Raw genomic sequence first — 20,152 nt, 5'->3', positions numbered from 1 at the left:
AACACTGCACTAAACAGGAAATGTTTAACACTTGCACTGTTAGATTATTGTGCAATATCTTGCTGTCAATATTGAAGGTTGTCGGGCTACAGAGAAACACTTGATGGAGTTCTGTGCAGTGGTGCACATGGAGCACAGTAACTTGTGTTTAGTGGCAACGTATCAGTGGTGCTAGGTTGAGGTTTGATCCAAAAACAATACTTATTTTTAGTGCTATACGTTTGAATTTAAAAGGGTATCTACATTATAAATGCCTCGTACATAATGCTTCTTTTATTTTGGCATATAATTCTTTAGCATGTTCCCCATTCTAGTAGATTACATCTGATGCAGATACAATAACGATGGACAGGCACGTAACAATGAAATGTACTGAGCTTACTTTCTACCTCTTCAGGAGTTCCGGGCCTTTGAGTTGTTACGCAGTGGGCTGGATCGTTCGAAGTATCTCCTTGTAAAGGAGGCCAAGATCATTGCCATGACCTGTACTCATGCAGCTCTAAAACGTCATGACCTTGTGGATCTAGGTTTCAAGGTAAATTTAAGACATTGATGTGGAAATATCTAAGCAATAGTTAAATCTGACAAAATTATAAAAACATGCTTAAAGGAATTGTCCAGTCATAAGGAATTGATGGCCTGTTCTCAGGATAGGTCATCAATATCTGATTGGTAGGGGAACAGTCTCACGGCAGCCCCGCCGATTGTACGAGCACCGCTTCCCGTTCATTCTTTATCTGCTCGTAGTGTGATTCGCCGACACACTTGTAGTGGCGTTTAACAGTATTACAGCCTTCTCCCATTGAAATGAATGGGACAAGGTTGTAATACTGTCAACCACCGCTGCAAGTGTCTCAGCATTTCACGGTATGAGCAGTGACAGTAATGAAGGGGAAGCAGTGCTCGCCCCTTCAAAATAGCTGATCGGCGGTGGTGTCTGGAGTTGGATCCCCACCGATCAGATATGGATGGCCTTTCCTAAGGATAGGCCATTAATTTCTTATGACTCAACAAAGTACTTTAAAGTGAATATGTCTCCTTTCTATAAAGGTACACATTGCGTTGATGAGTCGGTGTCTCAAAATATCTCTTGTTATGTCCCTGTCTGTACTGGCTGGAAGTGCAGTAGAGCAGAATCTGTTCAGGCACCATAATGCCTCTGCAGAGCATGTGCAGTGTTAATGGATTGTTTGGAAAATCCCCTTTTTAATTAACCTATTTGCGCATTTGGTTTATATAGGGGGCAGTCCCTTGTTTATGATTTCCATCTATAATTGAAGAAGAGCATGTCTTGCTCGGGAGGACCCAAAACGTTCCAAGGATATGTTATGAATGCTTGACGAATGCGAGTCCTATCAAGAGAACGACGGTCCCGTGACCCCCGTTCGCTTATTCCGGCCGGCCACTTACCAAAGAAGTCATTGGAGAGATAAAGACTCCATTGAAGTCCACAGGAGTTAAAGGGGTTATCCAATCTCTAAAAATTGATGGCCTATTCTCCGGATAGGCCATCAATAGCTGATGGGTCAGGGTCTGACTCCCTGGACCCCCGCCGATCAGCTGTTTTGAAGGAGCCACAGTGCTCGTACGAGCGCTGCTTCCTCTTCATATCTTCTTGCGCACTGTGAATCGTTGACACGGATGTAGTGACGATTCACGGGTATTGCAGCCTATTCTCCCATTCACTTTAATAGGAGAAAAGGCTGCAATACCTGTGAATTGCTGCTACTTCCATGTCGACGATTTACAGTGAGCAAGAAGAAATTAAAAGGAAGCAGCGCTCGTACGAGTGCTGCGACCCCTTCAAAACAGCTGATTGGCGGGGGTCCCGGGAGTCGGACCCCGACCCATCAGCTATTGATGGCTTATAATGAGGCTAGGCCAGCAATTTTTAGCCACTGGATAATCCCTTTAAGGAAAAAGCAAAGGGCTGCTTGCTTTGCTCATTCCGTAACTCCCATAGACTTCAATGCTCAATTGACTTCTATGGGGAGAGCGGCCAGCGATAGGGGGTCACAGGACAAAACATTTTGTTATTATTCCCTAATATTTATAAGGTTTCTGCAAAGATTACAGGTGATTGCTGGAGGTCTCAGCAGCAGAACATCTTGTGATCTGTTTATTTTTGGGGGTCCCTCCTTGCAGAAAGGGATTGTCTAAAGTATTGAAAATGGTGGCGCTCATTGCAGATTTGTGATCTGCACTAAATTCATAAAGAGATATATACAATTTCTATTTATTTTTAAAGGTCAAAACTAGCTGTGGGGCTGCTGTATTTATAATGTAAAAAAGTGTACGGTAACAAGTTCTCAATAAAATGTCAGCCTGTTATTTTGTGTGAGGTATTTTAAGGTAATCTCATCCAGACTTGTTTGGCATTGTTACCTGCATTAGCACCAAAAATGCTTTTTTTTTTGTTATTGGCCCAGATGTTTTTGCAGCTTCAGACTGTTCTGTAAAACGTCTGCAGACGGTCACCTTGAAGTTCTCTCCTATCCTGCTGACTCTTGGTTCCTGTCTTTTCTCTGCAGTATGATAACATCCTGATGGAAGAAGCTGCTCAGATTCTAGAAATTGAGACCTTCATCCCCCTCCTCCTGCAGGTACAATATGTGGGCTTCTGACCTCTTGAACTCTGTTGTAATAACAGTTGACCAGCAAGTCAATACCCAGGCACTTCAACGTTGCTAAATATGCCGAGCTAGATATCCTGAGGTTAACCTGAAGTGTTCATAGACAGAGAGAAATGTTGGTGTCTTGTTACTGAGCTTTTCATATTTCAAGGTTGGGGTAACCAGAGTTTGATGACACATCCTGTGTACACCGCTCATTTATAGGTACCCCAAATCAGGGTTGTCCTGGTAGATTCTATCAGTAATAATTATCAATAAGTTCCCTGCAAGCCAAAACACATCTCAGGGTAAAGGCACCTTTCTTTGGGAATAGTTAATTACTATAATTCAATATATATTTTTCTATTTTTACACATTCCAACGATAATACAAATGAATAACAATATCCTCCTACTAGTATGGACCCCAATATGATGCTTTAAAAAAATACCTCAACTTGTTCCACAAGAAACAAGGCTTCATGCACCTACGTTGCTAAATTGTCTGAATGTGGGGAGGCAGGACCCAATAAAGTAAATTTGTCCGGGTCATTTACAGGTTCACTTTAATCCATTCTTTATGTAAGCCTGTCAGTATAATGTTCTTTGTGCTGTATGAGCTACTTCTAATAACTCCAGTGACTACTGATAAAACCGCTTTCTGTTGCCACCAGTGGCCAGCCATCATTGTCACATGTGGTTGGGATCCAACAATCTTTTAATAAGGTTTTTATGATTGCATGTATTTTACTTCCCCTGTAGAACCCAGAAGATGGCTTTAGTCGTTTGAAGCGATGGATCATGATTGGAGACCATCACCAATTACCACCTGTGATCAAGAACATGGCCTTCCAGAAATACTCAAATATGGAACAATCACTCTTCACGCGGTTTGTCAGGCTGGGTGTTCCAACTGTGGACCTCGATGCCCAAGGAAGAGCCAGAGCAAGGTAGACTGTTTTTTATTTCTTTATTTTTTTAGATACAGGTAACTTATCTTTTTGGCCCAAAAAACGATGTACTTTTTTTTTTCATCCTAGTTTGTGCAATCTGTACAACTGGCGCTACAAGAGTTTGGGGAATCTACCTCATGTGCAGCTGCTGCCTGAGTTCAGAGCCGCTAATGCTGGATTTCTGTACGACTTCCAGCTTATAAATGTTGAAGACTTCAATGGAGTAGGGGAGTCTGAGCCCAACCCCTATTTTTACCAGGTAATGGTCTCATGTTGATGTTTAATTAGAACTAGGTTATGAGCAGAGGCTACTAATAATCAGAAATGTGTTTCATATACAGTAAAATTCCTTTATTCCATCATCAATAGAACCTAATAGGTGCCAGTTTATCATGTATCCAGAATCTGGATGGTCCTCAAATAAAAGTACATGAAACTGAGTGTAAATCCACAATATAATAAGGCAAAAAATGCTTCTATAGCTTTTCTTAATCGATTGTCTATGCTGGATCTTCTGCTTTTCTATACATGAGACACTAATTCGTATTGTCACCATGCAGAATCTCGCTGAGGCAGAGTATGCAGTAGCCTTGTTTATGTATATGCGTCTGCTTGGATATCCTGCTAATCGTATCAGCATCCTGACCACATACAACGGACAGAAGCATCTCATCCGTGACATCCTCAACCAGCGCTGTGGCAAAAACCCTGTGATAGGCCAGCCTAGTAAGGTGGGTACTAACTTTCTGAACCATTCCATTCAGTTGTAAATTCTAATAGGGATGCACGGGTGCATTTGTAAGATCTGTGGAGTAAATATAGAATATAGACCGTCTGATGGTCCTAAAGTTTGTTCGCTGGAAACTTTTCTACAGATCCCCAAAAATTAAAAAAAAAATTTATTCTCCCTGTTTAATGACCGACAAACCCGATTCATATTGTGGGTCCCTCTGAGTAAATTTGATCCTGAGGGATCTCTCCCACGTGGAGCCCTGCGATCAGTGAAGTGCAGGACAAGAAAACTTTCAAATAACTGAGTGAGATTTGAAGTGATTTTGCCACAATATTTAATATATTGTGAAGTTGGCACCAACTGTTAAGTAAGAACTTTAAATGTATGCTGGATTATTAAATTAATATAACATTTTTATCCACTGAACATGCTGTGATTGCATTATCAGACATTAGGTTACAGACACCAAGATGTTCCCTTCTTCCAATATTCAGCATTACCCTCTAAAACAAGGATAATCATGTCCGTGTTCTTGTAGGTCACCACTGTGGACAGATTCCAGGGACAACAGAATGACTACATCATCTTGTCACTTGTCAGAACCAAAGCTGTGGGTCACCTGAGGTAAGCAGTCCACAACAGTAACCTTGTGAAATATAATTCTCCAATATAACATAGTATAAATATAGCAATATACAAGTTAGGAGTAGCAATTAATGACACATTTGCACATTTAACCCTTTCATGACCAAGGGTCATTGATACCCCTGTGTCCAGGTCAAATTTTCAATTTCTGATGTGCACGATTATATCTTTGCAACCGCTTTGATTATCCTAACTATTTTTACTTAGTTTTTTTTTACCAGACTTATGAGGCTTTCATTTTCTAGATTAGTTTAATTCCATGTTTTAAATTTTTATTTTGAGCAGTCAAATCACAAAAAATGTGAAAAACACCCACTTTTTATATATATATATATATATATATATATATATATATATATATATATATATATACACACACACCTCTCTAACGGTTATCCTTTTTCACTCTCCCCTCACAGGGGATCCATAAGAGAGAAGACTAAGGAGTTAAAAACAAAATTTTCAGTAGCCGGGGAGGTGCCGACACACACGAGAGAGAAAAGTGCAGACTGCACGTTTGTTTTATGAAACTAAGGCCCCATGCACCCGAACGTGCTTTTGCGTCCGCAATTCCCCCAAAAATCCACGGGAGAATTGCGGCCCCATTCATTTCTGTGGGCCCCTGCACACGACTGTGGTTTCCACGGTCCATGCATGGCCCAGGAGCCTGGACCGCAGAAAGAATGGATATGTCTGATTACGGCCGTGTTCTGCGGTCCAGATTTATAGAAAATAAAGGGCACTTTCCGTGATTTGCGGACGTCTCACGGGTGACACTCTGTGGCCGGCCGACCCGAAAATCACGGCCATGCACATGGCTACGGTCGTGTACATGAGGCATAAGTCAAAGAGGTGACGGCACTGGTAGAGAGAGCCGACACATACATTAGTGCAAAGCTGCTCACGCACTCATTAAATCCCGATGCACGCTGCAAACGTCTATATATATATATATATATATATATACACACACACACACACACACACACACACACACACACACGTGCTAACTGCACGGGGCATCGACAGCTAGAACTTATATAGCTGTATGGCAGTCGTGAAAGGGTTAAAAAAAATTGTATTCAAAAATAATCCAGCAACTGTGTACAATTCTGTCCTTATACGTAACTTATGGTTTGGCCCACTGTGTACTATGTATTTTTGTGAGTAGCGAACAGACTCAAAATTACTCATATCAAACTCATGGCTCTTTCTTGGAGAAGACCTTTTAATAAATGATGCTCAAAATCGATGGAGTCAACATTTACAAATAGTTATCAGAATATTATATATCTAATGATATTGCCTCTCAGGACAGGGAGGATACAGGAAAGAGAGATAAAAGGTAGTCACTGGTGGTCATGTTGAATCAGAAAGAGAAGGGTGTAGACACAGTCAGTGCTAATATACCAATACTACAGGAGAGTAAGGACAAGCTTGATTGGCGGCTGCACACATGCAGTACACTTTTGATATGCTGATTGGATAATGTAGGTGTTCACATTGACTATGCAGTATACGTTGACCACATTGCTTTCAGATCCTTATCCCATTCAACCAGCTGTGATGGGGGTGGTGTGCTGTTAACCCTTAATAGTCGGAATGCACTTATTTGACTTCACCCAGTAGTCACAGCTTCCCTTAGTAGGTACAGCTGTAACCCCTCCCAGTAGTCAGAGTAAGACTTTCATTCCCCTCATATATACCTACATATATACCTGCTAGGGATGTCACGATACCAGAATTTGGACTTTGATACCGATACTTTGTGTAGTATTGTGATACTCGATACCAAAACGCTACTTGTGCAACAATAATAATTTTTAAAAATTCAATTTTCTGATGTAAAGTGCGTGGTGTAATGAATTTTGAACCTCCATGTGCCTGACATTAATAGTAATTAACCCCATCATGTTCCTCAGTCATAATGGACAACACTGGGTTAATGTGTGAGGTACATGATGTGGTTAATTACTATTGATGTGAGGCACATGAAGGTTCAAAATTCATAATACCTCGCGCCTCACATTAATAAGTGAAAGAAAGCAGTTTTTTATTTTATAACAGCGCAAACATGAATGACGCTATAAGTGTGTTATTACGGTCGCGACAATACCGAATGTGTATATTTTATGTATCAAGACTTGTGTGTGTGTGTGTGTGTGTGTGTGTGTGTGTGTGTTTTTTTTATTTAACATTACTTTATTTTTATTTTTTACTACCTTATTTTTAAACATTAATGTACTGGCATATATCTATATACTGATAGTACACAGGCAGTTGTTAGGACATACCCAAGTATGCCCTAACAGGAAATATAGTCAGACAGCCCTGGGGTCCTTCAATGGACGCTGGGCTGTCTGCCCATATATGGTATGGCCCTCGATCGCATCACCGGAATTCCTTGTGACGCGATCCAAAGGGCATCTACCCTTCTCATTTTCCCCTGAATGCTGCGGTTAGCTTTGATCGCAGCATTCAGGGGAATAGCGGTGGAGATGAGAGGTCAGGGAGGGGAGACCACTTGGGTCTGGCAGGGGTCTCCCCTCCCGGTCCTGATCTCCTGCTCATTTTTCACTACGTAGGTGTAGGTATACTGCTCATTATTTTGCCTATGACTGCACTTTGCATGTATTTTATTAGGTATCTATCTGTGCAAATGTACTATGCTTAGCACCTGCCTAAAAATATTGATTTATGCACTTTAGCTCTTTGTGGGATCTTGTGACCATTTTAACATCTGGGGGGCCAGGCTGCTTTCATGTTCGGATTCCATTTCTTTATGAGGGTTCATTCTTTTTACTGTGTATAGTTGTAATGTGTTTTTTCTGTGTATTTTTGACTGAAATAAAGATTGTTTGTAATTTTGCAAATACTTGGTCGTGACTTTTCTTCTCTTTCTGGTTTAGTATATCAGTCACTGTGACCATTGGCACAATTTGGGGTTTTGCTATGTTTGCTAATAGAGACCAGTGTAGCAGGAGCACACATTTGTCAGTATCTAACAGCCACTGTGTAATTTTTTTTGCATGGTGGAAGTAGTCAGTAATTTTTTTCTGCAGGCAGAGATGGAGCTGGATTCCATGCTTTCAGCGCGGCGAAGAGGCACCTGGCCGCCAAAATGTATGCAGAGCAGAGAGCAAAACCTCGATAGCCAGAGCCTGTTTTATTTAGCCACCATGTTTTGTTTTGTTTTTGCCCATCCTTCGCGATAGATAGATATATTCATATTATATAGTATTAAGTTCTATACAATGTACAGTTATATTCATTTTCAGCTCCTTTATGGAGTTACAGTGCATAACGTTTCAGAAATAAACAAGTCCACTTATTCAGTAAAGGACCGTTTATGGATGTGAATGGTCTTAGCATATTTTGGCTGAGGTTTGAACAGAATATTTTTTCAAATTGATTTTGAAATGTTGACACTATATTGTTTAGAAAAGGCTTTTTACTGAGCGTCGCAATGTGGCAATTCTAAGTCAGGGCACCATATAGTTTACATGATGTCAACACATGAGCATTTGCTACTCGTCTTCTTATTGGGTCTAGGAATAAATGCATGATTTGGTTAAAAATCTGAGGCACAATTAGAAGTGTTTTTGTTTGAAAATATGACTAACAGGAATTTAGTCTAACCTATGAGTATAACAAGGCTTAATATTGGCAGGAAGATATTCATTAATATACATACCTGCCACGTGGTGTTTTTTTTACGTGAAAATGATTCATTTGCACAGATGAGTGACTTTACCTTTTTAGGTTGAGTGATTAGGCATATTTTTCTTTTTTTTCTGTCCACGGGCTGTGTGTGGTATTGCCACATTCACATGAGTGTCAATGCCAGACACAGCCTATGGACGGGATCAGTTTGGTTTCTTAGGGGAAAAATGGTATTACATTTTAGACAGTCCCTTTATATTACAAGCTCAGATCCTACAGGTCCATAATGTAGTTTAATATTTATGACATGACTAGGAGTCCTTTCTGTATGCTATTTGATTTGATTTACTAATTAGGGCAACAGATGAGGTGATCACTGGGAATGCCACAGTGTGTTGTTTTCCGGTGTGGCATATCTTAGGTATGGTATATCACGGATCGGGTTGACAGATTATTAGGAGGGGCTGGTGGAAACCTATTGGCACCCAATGACAAAGTTAGGGGTAGTTGGAAGGTACTATAACATGATTTCAGGGACTTTGGTAGTGAGCTCAGAGCAAGGATCTCCAATGTAGTATTTTCAGAAATACATACCACACCAGAGAGGCAGCAAAAGTTTAGTGAGGTAAGAAAGTGGCTGAAGAATTGGTATTTTGAGGAGGGGTTTGGTTTCTTGGAGTACTCGGCGGACTTCTCGGAGTACAGACTTCAGTAGGGATTGGCTGCACCTAAATGGGGTGGGTGTAGAGTGTTGGGGTAGAAGATCGCAAGAAGGTTAGAGGAATGTTTAACCCCTTAAGGACGCAGTCTAGTTTTGGCCTTAAGGCTCAGAGCCCATTTTTCAAATCTGACATACTTCACTTTATGTGGTAATAACGTCGGAAAGCTTAAACCTATCCAAGCGATTCTGAGACTGTTTTCTCGTGACACATTGGGCTTCATGTTCGTGGTAAAATTTGGTCGATATATTCAGTGTTTATTGGTGAAAAATTGCAACATTTTGAGAAAATGTATCAAAAATAGCATTTTTCAGAATTTAAATGCATCTGCTTGTAAAACAGACGGTTATACCACCCAAAATAGTTACTAGTTCACATTTCCCATATGTCTACTTTAGATTGGCATCGTTTTTTGAACATTCTTTTATTTTTCTTGGACGTTACAAGGCTTAGAACATAAACAGCAATTTCTCATATTTTTAAGAAAATTTCAAAAGCCTTTTTTTTAAGGTACCTGTTCAGTTCTGAAGTGGCTTTGAGGGGCCTATGTATTAGAAACCCCCATACAACACCCCATTTTAAAAACTAGACCCCTCAACGTATTCAAAACAGCATTTAGAACGTTTTTTTAACCCTTCAGGCATTTCACAGGAATTAAAGCAAAGTGTAGGTGAAATTTGCAAATTTCATTTTTCTTGTTGAATTTCAATTTTATTCAATTTTTTTTCTGTAACACAGAAGGTTTTACCAGAGAAATGCTACTAAATATGTATTGTCCAGATTCTGCAGTTTTTAGAAATGTCCCACATGTGGCTCTAGTGTTCTCGTGGACTAAAACACAAGCCCTAGAAGCAAAGAAGCACCTAAAAACTACACCCCTCAAGGAATTCATTTATGGTTATTGTTATCATTTTGACCGCACAGTTTTTTGACAGCACCTATTTGAATTGGGCTGTGAAATAAAAAAAAATGTCATTTTTTTCCAATAAGATGTAATTTGTGATCAAAATGTCTTATTTTCACTGGGAACAAAATACCCCATTTTGTTGCCCAATTTGTCCTTAGTGCGGCAATACCCCATTTGTGGTGATAAACTGCCGTTTGGGCCCATGGGAGGGCTCAGTTTGAAAGGAGCGCTATGTGTTTGTTGGAGTCCAGATTTTGCTGGATTGGTTTTCGGGTGCCATGTCGCATTTGCAGAGCCCCAGAGGTATCAAAGCAATGGAAACCCACCAGAAGTGACCCCATTTTGGAAACTACACCCCTCAAGGAATTAATTTATGGGTGTTGTGACCATTTTGACCCCATAGTTTCTTCACAGAACTTATTTGAATTGGGCTGGGAATTGAAACAAAATAAATTTTTTCCAATAATACGTAGTTTTGGCTGAAAATTTCTTATTTTCACAAGAAATAAAATACCCCATTCTGTTGCCCAATTTGTCCTGAGTGCGGCAATACCCCATTTGTGGTGATAAACTGCCGTTTGGGCCCATGGGAGGGATCAGAAGGAAAGGACCACCATTTGGCCTACTGGGGATTTTCTGGTGCGAAGTCATGTATGCAGAAGCCCCTGAGGTACCAGTACAGTTGAAACCCCCAAGAAGTGACCCCGTTTTAAAAACTACACCCTTAAGGCATTCATCTAGAGGTGTAGTGACATTTTGACCGGAGACATACACCCCATAAACTGTAATGTGGGTTCTCACGCAATACCCTCAATGTGGCTGTTAACAGCTGCCTGGGCACACAGCAGGGCTCAGAAGGGAAAGACGAGGGGGGATAAGCTGTGCGGAGTGCATCAGGGTAAGTAAAACTGGGTTAAATTAAAAACCAAGGGATGTTAGGGATACATTTTAAAACACTCTTTCATACAGAGCTCTGGTTTTTCGGGACACATCTCACATTGATATATTGTGTCCTTCCTTATCCCCCTCTTATAGCAGACTTTGCACCTCTTTTGACTTTTTCCCTTCTTGCCAGTTTGGGGAAGTTCTCCTGGAAAGTGTTGCCCTGGTACGATGTGTGTGGCCTCGCTTCCAGAAGTACTGGGTGTCCCCCTTTTTGGTCCCTAAAGATTAGGTTCTTGATGATCACCTCTTGAAATTCCAGGAAAGTACCCCTCTGGCCTGCACATCGACGTAGCACGTACACATTGTACAATGTCATCTGTATGATGTGCACGTCCAGCTTCTTATACCACACCGCATGGCTCTGTAGGGCTTCAGGACTTGATCTGACAAGTCCACCCCTCCCATGTACCTATTGTAGTCCAGGATGTAGTCTGGTTTGGGGGTCTCTGTACTGGTACGTGGGTACTGGTGTGACCTCTCTTTTGTGCTTGACAAACAATATGTTGCTGCTAGAATGTGCCCTGCTCTCACCCCTTCTGAGTGTTTGCCCAAGCAGAGTCTTAGGGAGGCCTCTTTTTCTAGCGGTGCCGCATGCCACAGTACTTCTGGAAGCAAGGCACTTGAAAAGTGGGATGCTGGTATAAAAATAATCCAGGTAGAGGTAGTAACCCTGGTCCAGCAGTGGGTGCACCAAATCCCACACAATTTTTGCATTAACTCCCAGTCAGGGGGGGCATTCTGGGGGCTGAATACTGGTGTCCTTCACTTCATATATCCTAAATTTGTAGGTATACCCTGATGCACTCTCGCACAGCTTATACATCTTCACGCCATACCTTGCCCTCTTACCCGGCAGGTACTGGCGGAATTGAAGCCTCCCTTTAAAATCTCCCAAGGACTCATCAATAGAAATACACTTCTCGGGGGTGTATGCTTGGGAAAACCGGGCACTGAAACGGTCTAATAGGGTCTCCGTTTATACAAACAGTCAAAACTGGGTTCATCTCGGGGTGGGCACTGCTCATTATCAGTATAATGTAAGCGAAGCATTGCCTAATTTATTCATTTTTTTAGGTTCCAGTTCAGATCTGAAGATGCTTTGAGGGACCTATATATTAGAAACCCCTATGAAACACCCCATTCTAGAAACTATACCCCCTCAAAGTATTTACAACAGCGTATAGAACGTTTATGAACCCTTTGTGTTTCACAGTAATTTAGAGCAAAGTAGAGGTGAAATGTACATTTTTTTTTTGGGCAGAAAATCCTTTTTATACCATTTTTTTTATAACACAAAAGGTTTTATCAGAGAAACACAACTTAATATTAATTGCCCAGATTCTACAGTTTTCAGAAATACCCCACATGTGGCCCTAGTGCAGTAATGGACTGAAGCACCGGCCTCCGAAGCAAAGGAGCACCTAGAGGATTTTGAGGCCTCCTTTTTATTAGGCACCATGTCCGGTTTGAAGAAGTCTTGTGGTGCCAAAACAGTAGAAACCCCCCAAAAGTGACCCCATTTTGAAAACTAGACCCCTTGAGGAATTCATTGCAATTTTCATGGGGTGCATGCGGCTTTTTGATCCGTTTTTATTCTATGTTTAGGAGGCGTGGTGACTAAAAAACAGCAATTCTACTATTGTTTTTTATTTTGTATTTTTTTTTACAGCGTTCACCGTGCGCTATAAATGACATATTCACTTTATTCTGTGGGGCGATACGATTACGGCGATACCATGTTTATCGGTTTTTTATGTCTTATGGCGTTTGCACAATAAAATACTTTTTGTAAAAAATCATTTACTTTTTGTGTTGCCTTATTCTAAGAGCCAGAACGTTTTTATTTTTCCATCAAGAAAGCCGTGCGAGGACTTATTTTTTGCGTAACGAACTGCAGTTTCGATCAGTACCATTTTTAGGTACATGCGACTTTTTGATCTCTTTTTATTCCATTTTTTGGGAGGTGAAGTGACCAAACAATTGTGATTGAGGTACGGTTTATTATTTTCTTTTACGGCGTTCACCGCATGGGATAAATAACAAAATAATTTTCTAGTTCAGGCCGTTTGTTTGTTTATATATTTTTATTAATAAAGGACTGATAAGGGAAAAAGGGGGATTTTTACTTTTATTTTCTTAATTTTACACATATTTTTTTAACTTTTTTTTTAAACTTAAAGAGGCTCTGTCACCAGATTTTGCAACCCCTATCTGCTATTGCAGCAGATAGGCGCTGCAATGTAGATTACAGTAACGTTTTTATTTTAAAAAAACGAGCATTTTTGGCCAAGTTATGACCATTTTTGTAGTTATGCAAATGAGGCTTGCAAAAGTCCAAGTGGGTGTGTTTAAAAGTAAAAGTCCAAGTGGGCGTGTATTATGTGCGTACATCGGGGCGTTTTTAATACTTTCACTAGCTGGGCGCTCTGATGAAAAGTAACATCCTCTTCTCTTCAGAACGCCCAGCTTGTGACAGTGCAGATCTGTGACGTCACTCACAGGTCCTGCATCGTGACGGCCACATCGGCACCAGAGGCTACAGTTGATTCTGCAGCAGCATCAGCGTTTGCAGGTAAGTCGATCTTACCTGCAAACGCTGATGCTGCTGCAGAATCAACTGTAGCCTCTGCTGCCGATGTGGCCGTCACGATGCAGGACCTGTGAGTGACGTCACAGATCTGCACTGTCAGAAGCTGGGCGTTCTGAAGAGAAGAGGATGTTACTTCTCTTCACAGCGCCCAGCTAGTAAAAGTATTAAAAACGCCCCGATGTACGCACCTAATACACGCCCACTTGGACTTTTACTTTTAAACACACCCACTTGGACTTTTGCAAGCCTCATTTGCATAATTACAAAAATGGTCATAACTTGGCCAAAAATGCTCGTTTTTTAAAAATAAAAACCTTACTGTAATCTGCATTGCAGCGCCTATCTGCTGCAATAGCAGATAGGGGTTGCAAAATCTGGTGACAGAGCCTCTTTAATTACTTTGTCCCACTAGGGGTCATGAGGACAGGAGGCTCTGATCGCTATTCTAATACACTGCACTACATGTGTAGTGCAGTGTATTGGAGCTGTCAGCTACTCACTGACAGCAAGCATAGTGGGTCCTGACTTTGTCCGGACCCACTAGGCTTCCGTCGATTGCATAGCCGGACGCCATTGTTAGGTGTCCGGTTGCCATAGTCACCATCGCCGGCCGCTAACGTGTAGCAGGCCGGCGATGGTAGCTTAACCCCTAAAAAGCCGCGATCTCTATTGAACGTGGCTTTTAAGGGGTTAATCACCGGGGACACAGCGATCGGTCCCCACTATAGGAGCTGCGGCAACCGCTGTACAAGACAGCAGCTGTCACAGCTCCTGCATGTGTCGGGAAGACGGCCGAAATGGCCGTTACTCCCGCGACGTAATATTCCCTCGCTAAGCGCGAACGGGTCAGTCAACGCGACGGAATAGTACGTCGCTGAGCATTAAGGGGTTAAACTAGGGACTGCGGTGGGAGCCAATTACTGAATATGAGTGGGAAGACTGCATAGGTAGTGAGCTTGAGCGAAGTAATGAACCCGGGGGTGGAATATAGTAAAGAGTTTATACACTTCGCAACATTGAAATTGCAACACCAAGAAGGGCAAGCCTTAATATTATGCAAATCAAGGAAATAGCAGGTGTCGCTAAGATTGCAAATGATCAAGTTTTCAAGCATCTAGCACCAATCTGTTGCATGTAGGAGGGGCACAAAAGCCAGATTGAAAGCAAAGGGTTTTTTAGCCACATGAAACTTAAAAAATCGGATCAAGTGGTGTGGGATGATTGTGTGATGCCTCCTGTTAGTCAACGTGACAGATATTGCAACTTGTCGCAAACTGAGAAGGACAGAATCCTTTGACTGAGAGACCTTGGTTTGTCACTCCGGCAGATTGCTATGTCTCATCACTGTTCAACGTTGCGTGTCCCAGAGGTTGGGAGAACAATGACGAAAGGGAATGACAGCAAGAGTTCCGCAGAAGCGTACCTCTGCACGGACTGATCATCTGATTGGAGGAGTAACGCGTAGTGATCCATTGTGTACTGCCAGAGAAATTGGACGTCACATCCCGAGCCCCGAACGGCATCCAGTGTTGACACAAACCATCAGAAGGCATTTGCACGACATTCGGCTACGACCCAGACGTCCGGCTACAGCTGTTCTATTGACCACATGCAAAGTCTCTCATAGGCTATCATGGTGCACAGTAAAACGGTAATGGAGGCTGGAATGGAGGTCTATCCTCTTCAGCGATGAGTTCTGCTTTTGTCTCGGAAGCAATGACAGCCCGAGATTGGTCTGGATACCACGTGGGCAACGCCATGAAGAGGCCTTTACAAGGGAACTTCCCACCGTTCCTACTCCTGGGATTATGGTGTGGTGTGGTGTGGCGTGTCATAATGTACGGTAGTCTTCATTTCAGGCACACTAATAGCTCAGTGTTACATTGATTTGGTCGTGGAACCAGTGGTACGGTCATTTCTCCAAAGTGTCCCAGAAGCAGTTTTCAACAGGATGTTGCTCGTGCTACTGTGAGCAGCCTGCATGGCATAAACATGCTACCATGGACTGCAGCGCCTTCAGACTGGTCTACCATCAAGCACATCTGGGATGTTATTGGTCGGCAACTGCACAGGGAGCTGCCAGCAGCCAATCTTGATGATTTGCGTGCATTCAGCGTTACATAACATTCCTCAGAAAACCATTAATTCATTGATCGCATCCTAATATGTGTAAGTGTCTGTATTTCTGTTCATGGCGCTCATACGAAATACAGAATAAATCAAGATGTTTGGAATATTTTGTTCCCATTTTTTTTATAATTTGCGTATCATTCGCATGCCCAAAACATTTACTTCTTGGTGTTGCAATTTCAATGTTGAGTAATGTAGGAATAAGAGAAAAAGCGATCCAGATCACGTATTTTTCGGACTATACAACGAACCTGACTATGAGACGCACCCAGGTTTTAGACAACTGAAAATAGGAACAAAATTCACATTTTACTACTTTTACAAAGAAAAAACTATTGGTTAAGAAAAATAATTTGTTCGATTCCACCACATTCTGAGAGCCATAACTTTTTATATTTTTCATCGTCTCAGGGGTGTCCGGGTAGTTTTTATTAGAACTAGTTTTTGGTGCATCGATTTTCTTTATTTTTTTTAATCACTTTTTAGCGTTCTCACTAATGCTATATTGCAATAGTTCGGACTTTTACCAGCACACCGATAGAAATTTTTTAAAATTATTTTTTACATTGTGCTTATGGGAAAAGGGTTTTGGTTTTTTTTTTTTGGAACTTTTAATATTTTTTTACACTCCTTAAAATGTATCTATTGTTTTGTTTTGTTTTTTTACACATTTTATTAGTTCTTCTAGGGGACTTGAACCAGTGATCATTAGATCGCTGGTACAATACACTGCAATACATGGATGAGTTACGGAAACCTCGTAACTCGCTGAGCTACGCTGTTTCCGTAACTCCTATAGTAGTGCATGGCAGTTACAGAAGCCGCGTAGCATGCTACGCTGTTTCCGTAACTACTATTCAATTCTATGGGAGTTAAGGAAATAACGTAGCTCAGCGAGTTACGCGGTTTCCGTAACTCGACCATGTACGCTGTTTTTGTAGCTACTGAGTTCCGGGAACAGCGTAGCTCGCAGTCAGTGCTAAGCTGTTTCCGTAACTCATATTCACTTCTATCGGAAATACAGAAACAGCGTAGCTGAGCGAGCGCTCAGTTCCCGTAACTCCCGACCACCTAACCAGGAAGTGGCCGGGAAACAGGTGAGCCGCGTAAGATAGAACGGGGTTTAGGGTGCCCCTTTCTAGAGATAGATTCTGCTCCCGCACCTATCTAACGTTTATATCCTGTGGCTATGTCATAGCTGTCCTTCATAAGCAGATCCCTATAAATGCTGCGGTCGCTATTGACCGCGGCATTTAACTAGTTAAACTGCCATGAACAGCAAGATCTTTGTTCCTAGCCATTAGAGCAGCGTTTCAGCTGTAATACACAGCTGACACCTGCAATGTATGGAGCAAGCTCTGCACGTGAGCCCGCTCCACTCAAAACATCATACCCTCCATGCTCCGTGATGTGTCGGCACATCATCGGTCGAAAAGGGGTTAAGTAAGAAGCAGTCAGGGGGCCCGGGGGCGGGCGATGCCGGGTGATGCCGGGTCCCTTGACTACCGACTATAAGACGCAGGGACTTTTTAGCAAGGTTTATTCTTGCTAAAAACTGCGTTTTATTGTCCGAAAAATACAGTAAATGTATAAAGTGCATGTATACTAATGCCAGAAGCCTCACTAACCAGATCGAGTAATTAGAATTGATAGTGCAAGAAGAGATTTATTGGGGAAGGGGCACTTCTAGACCTAATTTTAAACACTAGAACAGACAGGATATCAAAAATAAAAGTTGGAGATTATTTAGTTAAAGAGGCTCTGTCACCAGATTTTGCAACCCCTATCTGCTATTGCAGCAGATCGGCGCTGCAATGTAGATTATAGTAACGTTTTTATTTTTTTAAAAACGAGCATTTTTGGCCAAGTTATGACCATTTTTGTATTTATGCAAATGAGGGTTGCAAAAGTACAAATGGGCGTGTTTACAGTAAAAGTACAACTGGGCGTGTATTATGTGTGTACATCGGGGCGTTTTTACTACTTTTACTAGCTGGGCGTTAGGAATGGGAGTGTATGATGCTGACGAATCAGCATCATCCACTTCTGTTCGTTAACACCCAGCTTCTGGCAGTGCAGACACACAGCGTGTTCTCGAGAGATCACGCTGTGACGTCACTCACTTCCTGCCCCAGGTCCTGCATCGTGTCGGCCACATCGGCACCAGAGGCTACAGTTGATTCTGCAGCAGCATCAGCGTTTGCAGGTAAGTAGCTACATCGACTTACCTGCAAACGCCGATGCTGCTGCAGAATCAACTGTAGCCTCTGGTGCCGATGTGTCCTCGCTCGTCCGACACGATGCAGGACCTGGGGCAGGAAGTGAGTGACGACACAGCGTGATCTCTCGAACACGCTGTGTCTGCACTGCCAGAAGCTGGGCGTTCTGAAGAGAAGTGGATGATACTTCTCGTCAGAACGCCCAGCTAGTAAAAGAAGTAAACACGCCCAGATGTACATACACATAATACACGCCCAGTTGGACTTTAGCAAGCCTCATTTGCATAAATACAAAAATGGTCATAACTTGGCCAAAAATGCTCGTTTTTAAAAAATAAAAACGTTACTCTTATCTACATTGCAGCGCCGATCTGCTGCAATAGCAGATAGGGGTTGCAAAATCTGGTGACAGAGCCTCTTTAAGTGACCATAACATAAGTTTTCATTGATTCTTTAATAAGATGTTGAGTAGAGAAGCTACAAAAACACTACATTTCAGAACTGCCTATTTTCATTGGGTAAGGGATGACCTTAACCCCTTCCCTCTTTAGCCACTTTTGACCTTCCTGACAGAGCCTCATTTTTCAAATCTGACATGTGTCACTTTATGTGGTAATAACTCCGGAATGCTTTCACCTATCCAAGCGATTCTGAGATTGTTTTCTCGTGACACATTGGACTTTATGTTACTGGCAAAATTTGCTCGATATGTTCAGTATTTAATTGTGAAAAACACCAAAATTTAGCGAAAAATTGCAAAAATTAGCATTTTTCTCAATTTAAATGTATCTGCTTGTAAGACAGGCAGTTATAATACACAAAATTGTTGCTAATTAACATCCCCCATATGTCTACTTTAGATTGGCATCGTTTTTTGAACATCCTTTTATTTTTCTATGACCTCACAAGGCTTAGAACTTTAGCAGCAATTTCTCACATTTTCAAGAAAATTTCAAAAGGCTATTTTTACAGGGGCCAGTTCAGTTGTGAAGTGGTTTTGAGGGCCTTATATATTAGAAACCCCAAAAAAGTCACCCCATTTTAAAAACTTCACCCCTCAAAGTATTCAAAACAGCATTTAGAAAATGTCTTAACCCTTTAAACATTTCACAGGAATTAAAGCAAAGTAGAGGTGAAATTTACAAATTTCATATTTTTCTGCAGAAATACATTTTTAATACAATTTTTTTTATAACACAGAAGGTTTTACCAGAGAAATGCAACTCAATATTTGTTGCCCAGTTTTTGCAGTTTTAGGAAATATCCCACATGTGGCCGTAGCGTGCTACTGGACTGAAACACCGGCCTCAGAAGCAAAGGAGCACCTAGTGGATTTTGGGGCCTTATTTTTGTTAGAATATATTTTAGGCACCATGTCAGGTTTGAAGGGCTCTTGCGGTGCCAAAACAGTCAAAATCCCCCAAAAGTGACCCCATCTGGGAAACTAGACACCTCAAGGAAATTATCTAGGGGTGTAGTGAGCATTTTCACCGCACAGGTTTTTTACAGAAATTATTGGAAGTAGGCCGTGAAAATTAAAATCAACATTTCTTCAAAGAAAATGTAGGTTTAGCGATTTTTTTTCTCATTTCCACAAGGACTAAAGGAGAAAAAGCACCGCAAAATTTGTAAAGCAATTTCTCCCGAGTAAAACAATACCTCACATGTGGTAATAAACGGTTGTTTGGAGACACGGCGTGGCTGAGAAGGGAAAGAGCGCCATTTGGCTTTTGGAGTTCACATTTAGCAGGAATGGTTTGCGGAGGCCATGTCACATTTACAAAGCCCCTGAGGGGACAAAACAGTGAAAACCCCAAACAAGTGACCCCATTTTGGAAACTATACCCCTTGAGGAAATTATCTAGGGGTATAGTGAGCATTTTGACCCCACAGGTTTTTTGCAGAAATTTTTGCAAGTAGGCTGTGAAAATGAAAATCTACATTTTTTCAAATAAAATGTAGGTTTAGCTAATTTTTTTTCATTTCCACAAGGACTAAAGGAGAAAAATCACCATAAAATTTGTAAAGAAATTTCTC

At 41.5% G+C, this 20,152-nt stretch overlaps 1 protein-coding gene across 1 annotated transcript in view; it reads left to right on the top strand.

Annotated features, from left to right (window-relative positions):
• The window catches only part of AQR (aquarius intron-binding spliceosomal factor), a 232,907-nt gene that overhangs the window by 160,132 nt on the left and 52,623 nt on the right, over positions 1–20,152 (top strand). The window contains exons 27-32 of the mRNA XM_075844724.1: positions 398–535; positions 2,532–2,603; positions 3,374–3,561; positions 3,652–3,823; positions 4,125–4,295; positions 4,836–4,921. Coding sequence (XP_075700839.1) covers positions 398–535; positions 2,532–2,603; positions 3,374–3,561; positions 3,652–3,823; positions 4,125–4,295; positions 4,836–4,921 — 827 coding nt within the window. The remainder of the gene's footprint in view (positions 1–397; positions 536–2,531; positions 2,604–3,373; positions 3,562–3,651; positions 3,824–4,124; positions 4,296–4,835; positions 4,922–20,152) is intronic.

This window comes from Rhinoderma darwinii, chromosome 12 (genome assembly GCF_050947455.1).
Source record: "Rhinoderma darwinii isolate aRhiDar2 chromosome 12, aRhiDar2.hap1, whole genome shotgun sequence".
NCBI classification, from domain to species: domain Eukaryota; kingdom Metazoa; phylum Chordata; class Amphibia; order Anura; family Rhinodermatidae; genus Rhinoderma; species Rhinoderma darwinii.
The sequence above is the reverse complement of the archived record's forward strand: the minus strand, read 5'-3'. Positions and strand labels throughout refer to the sequence as shown.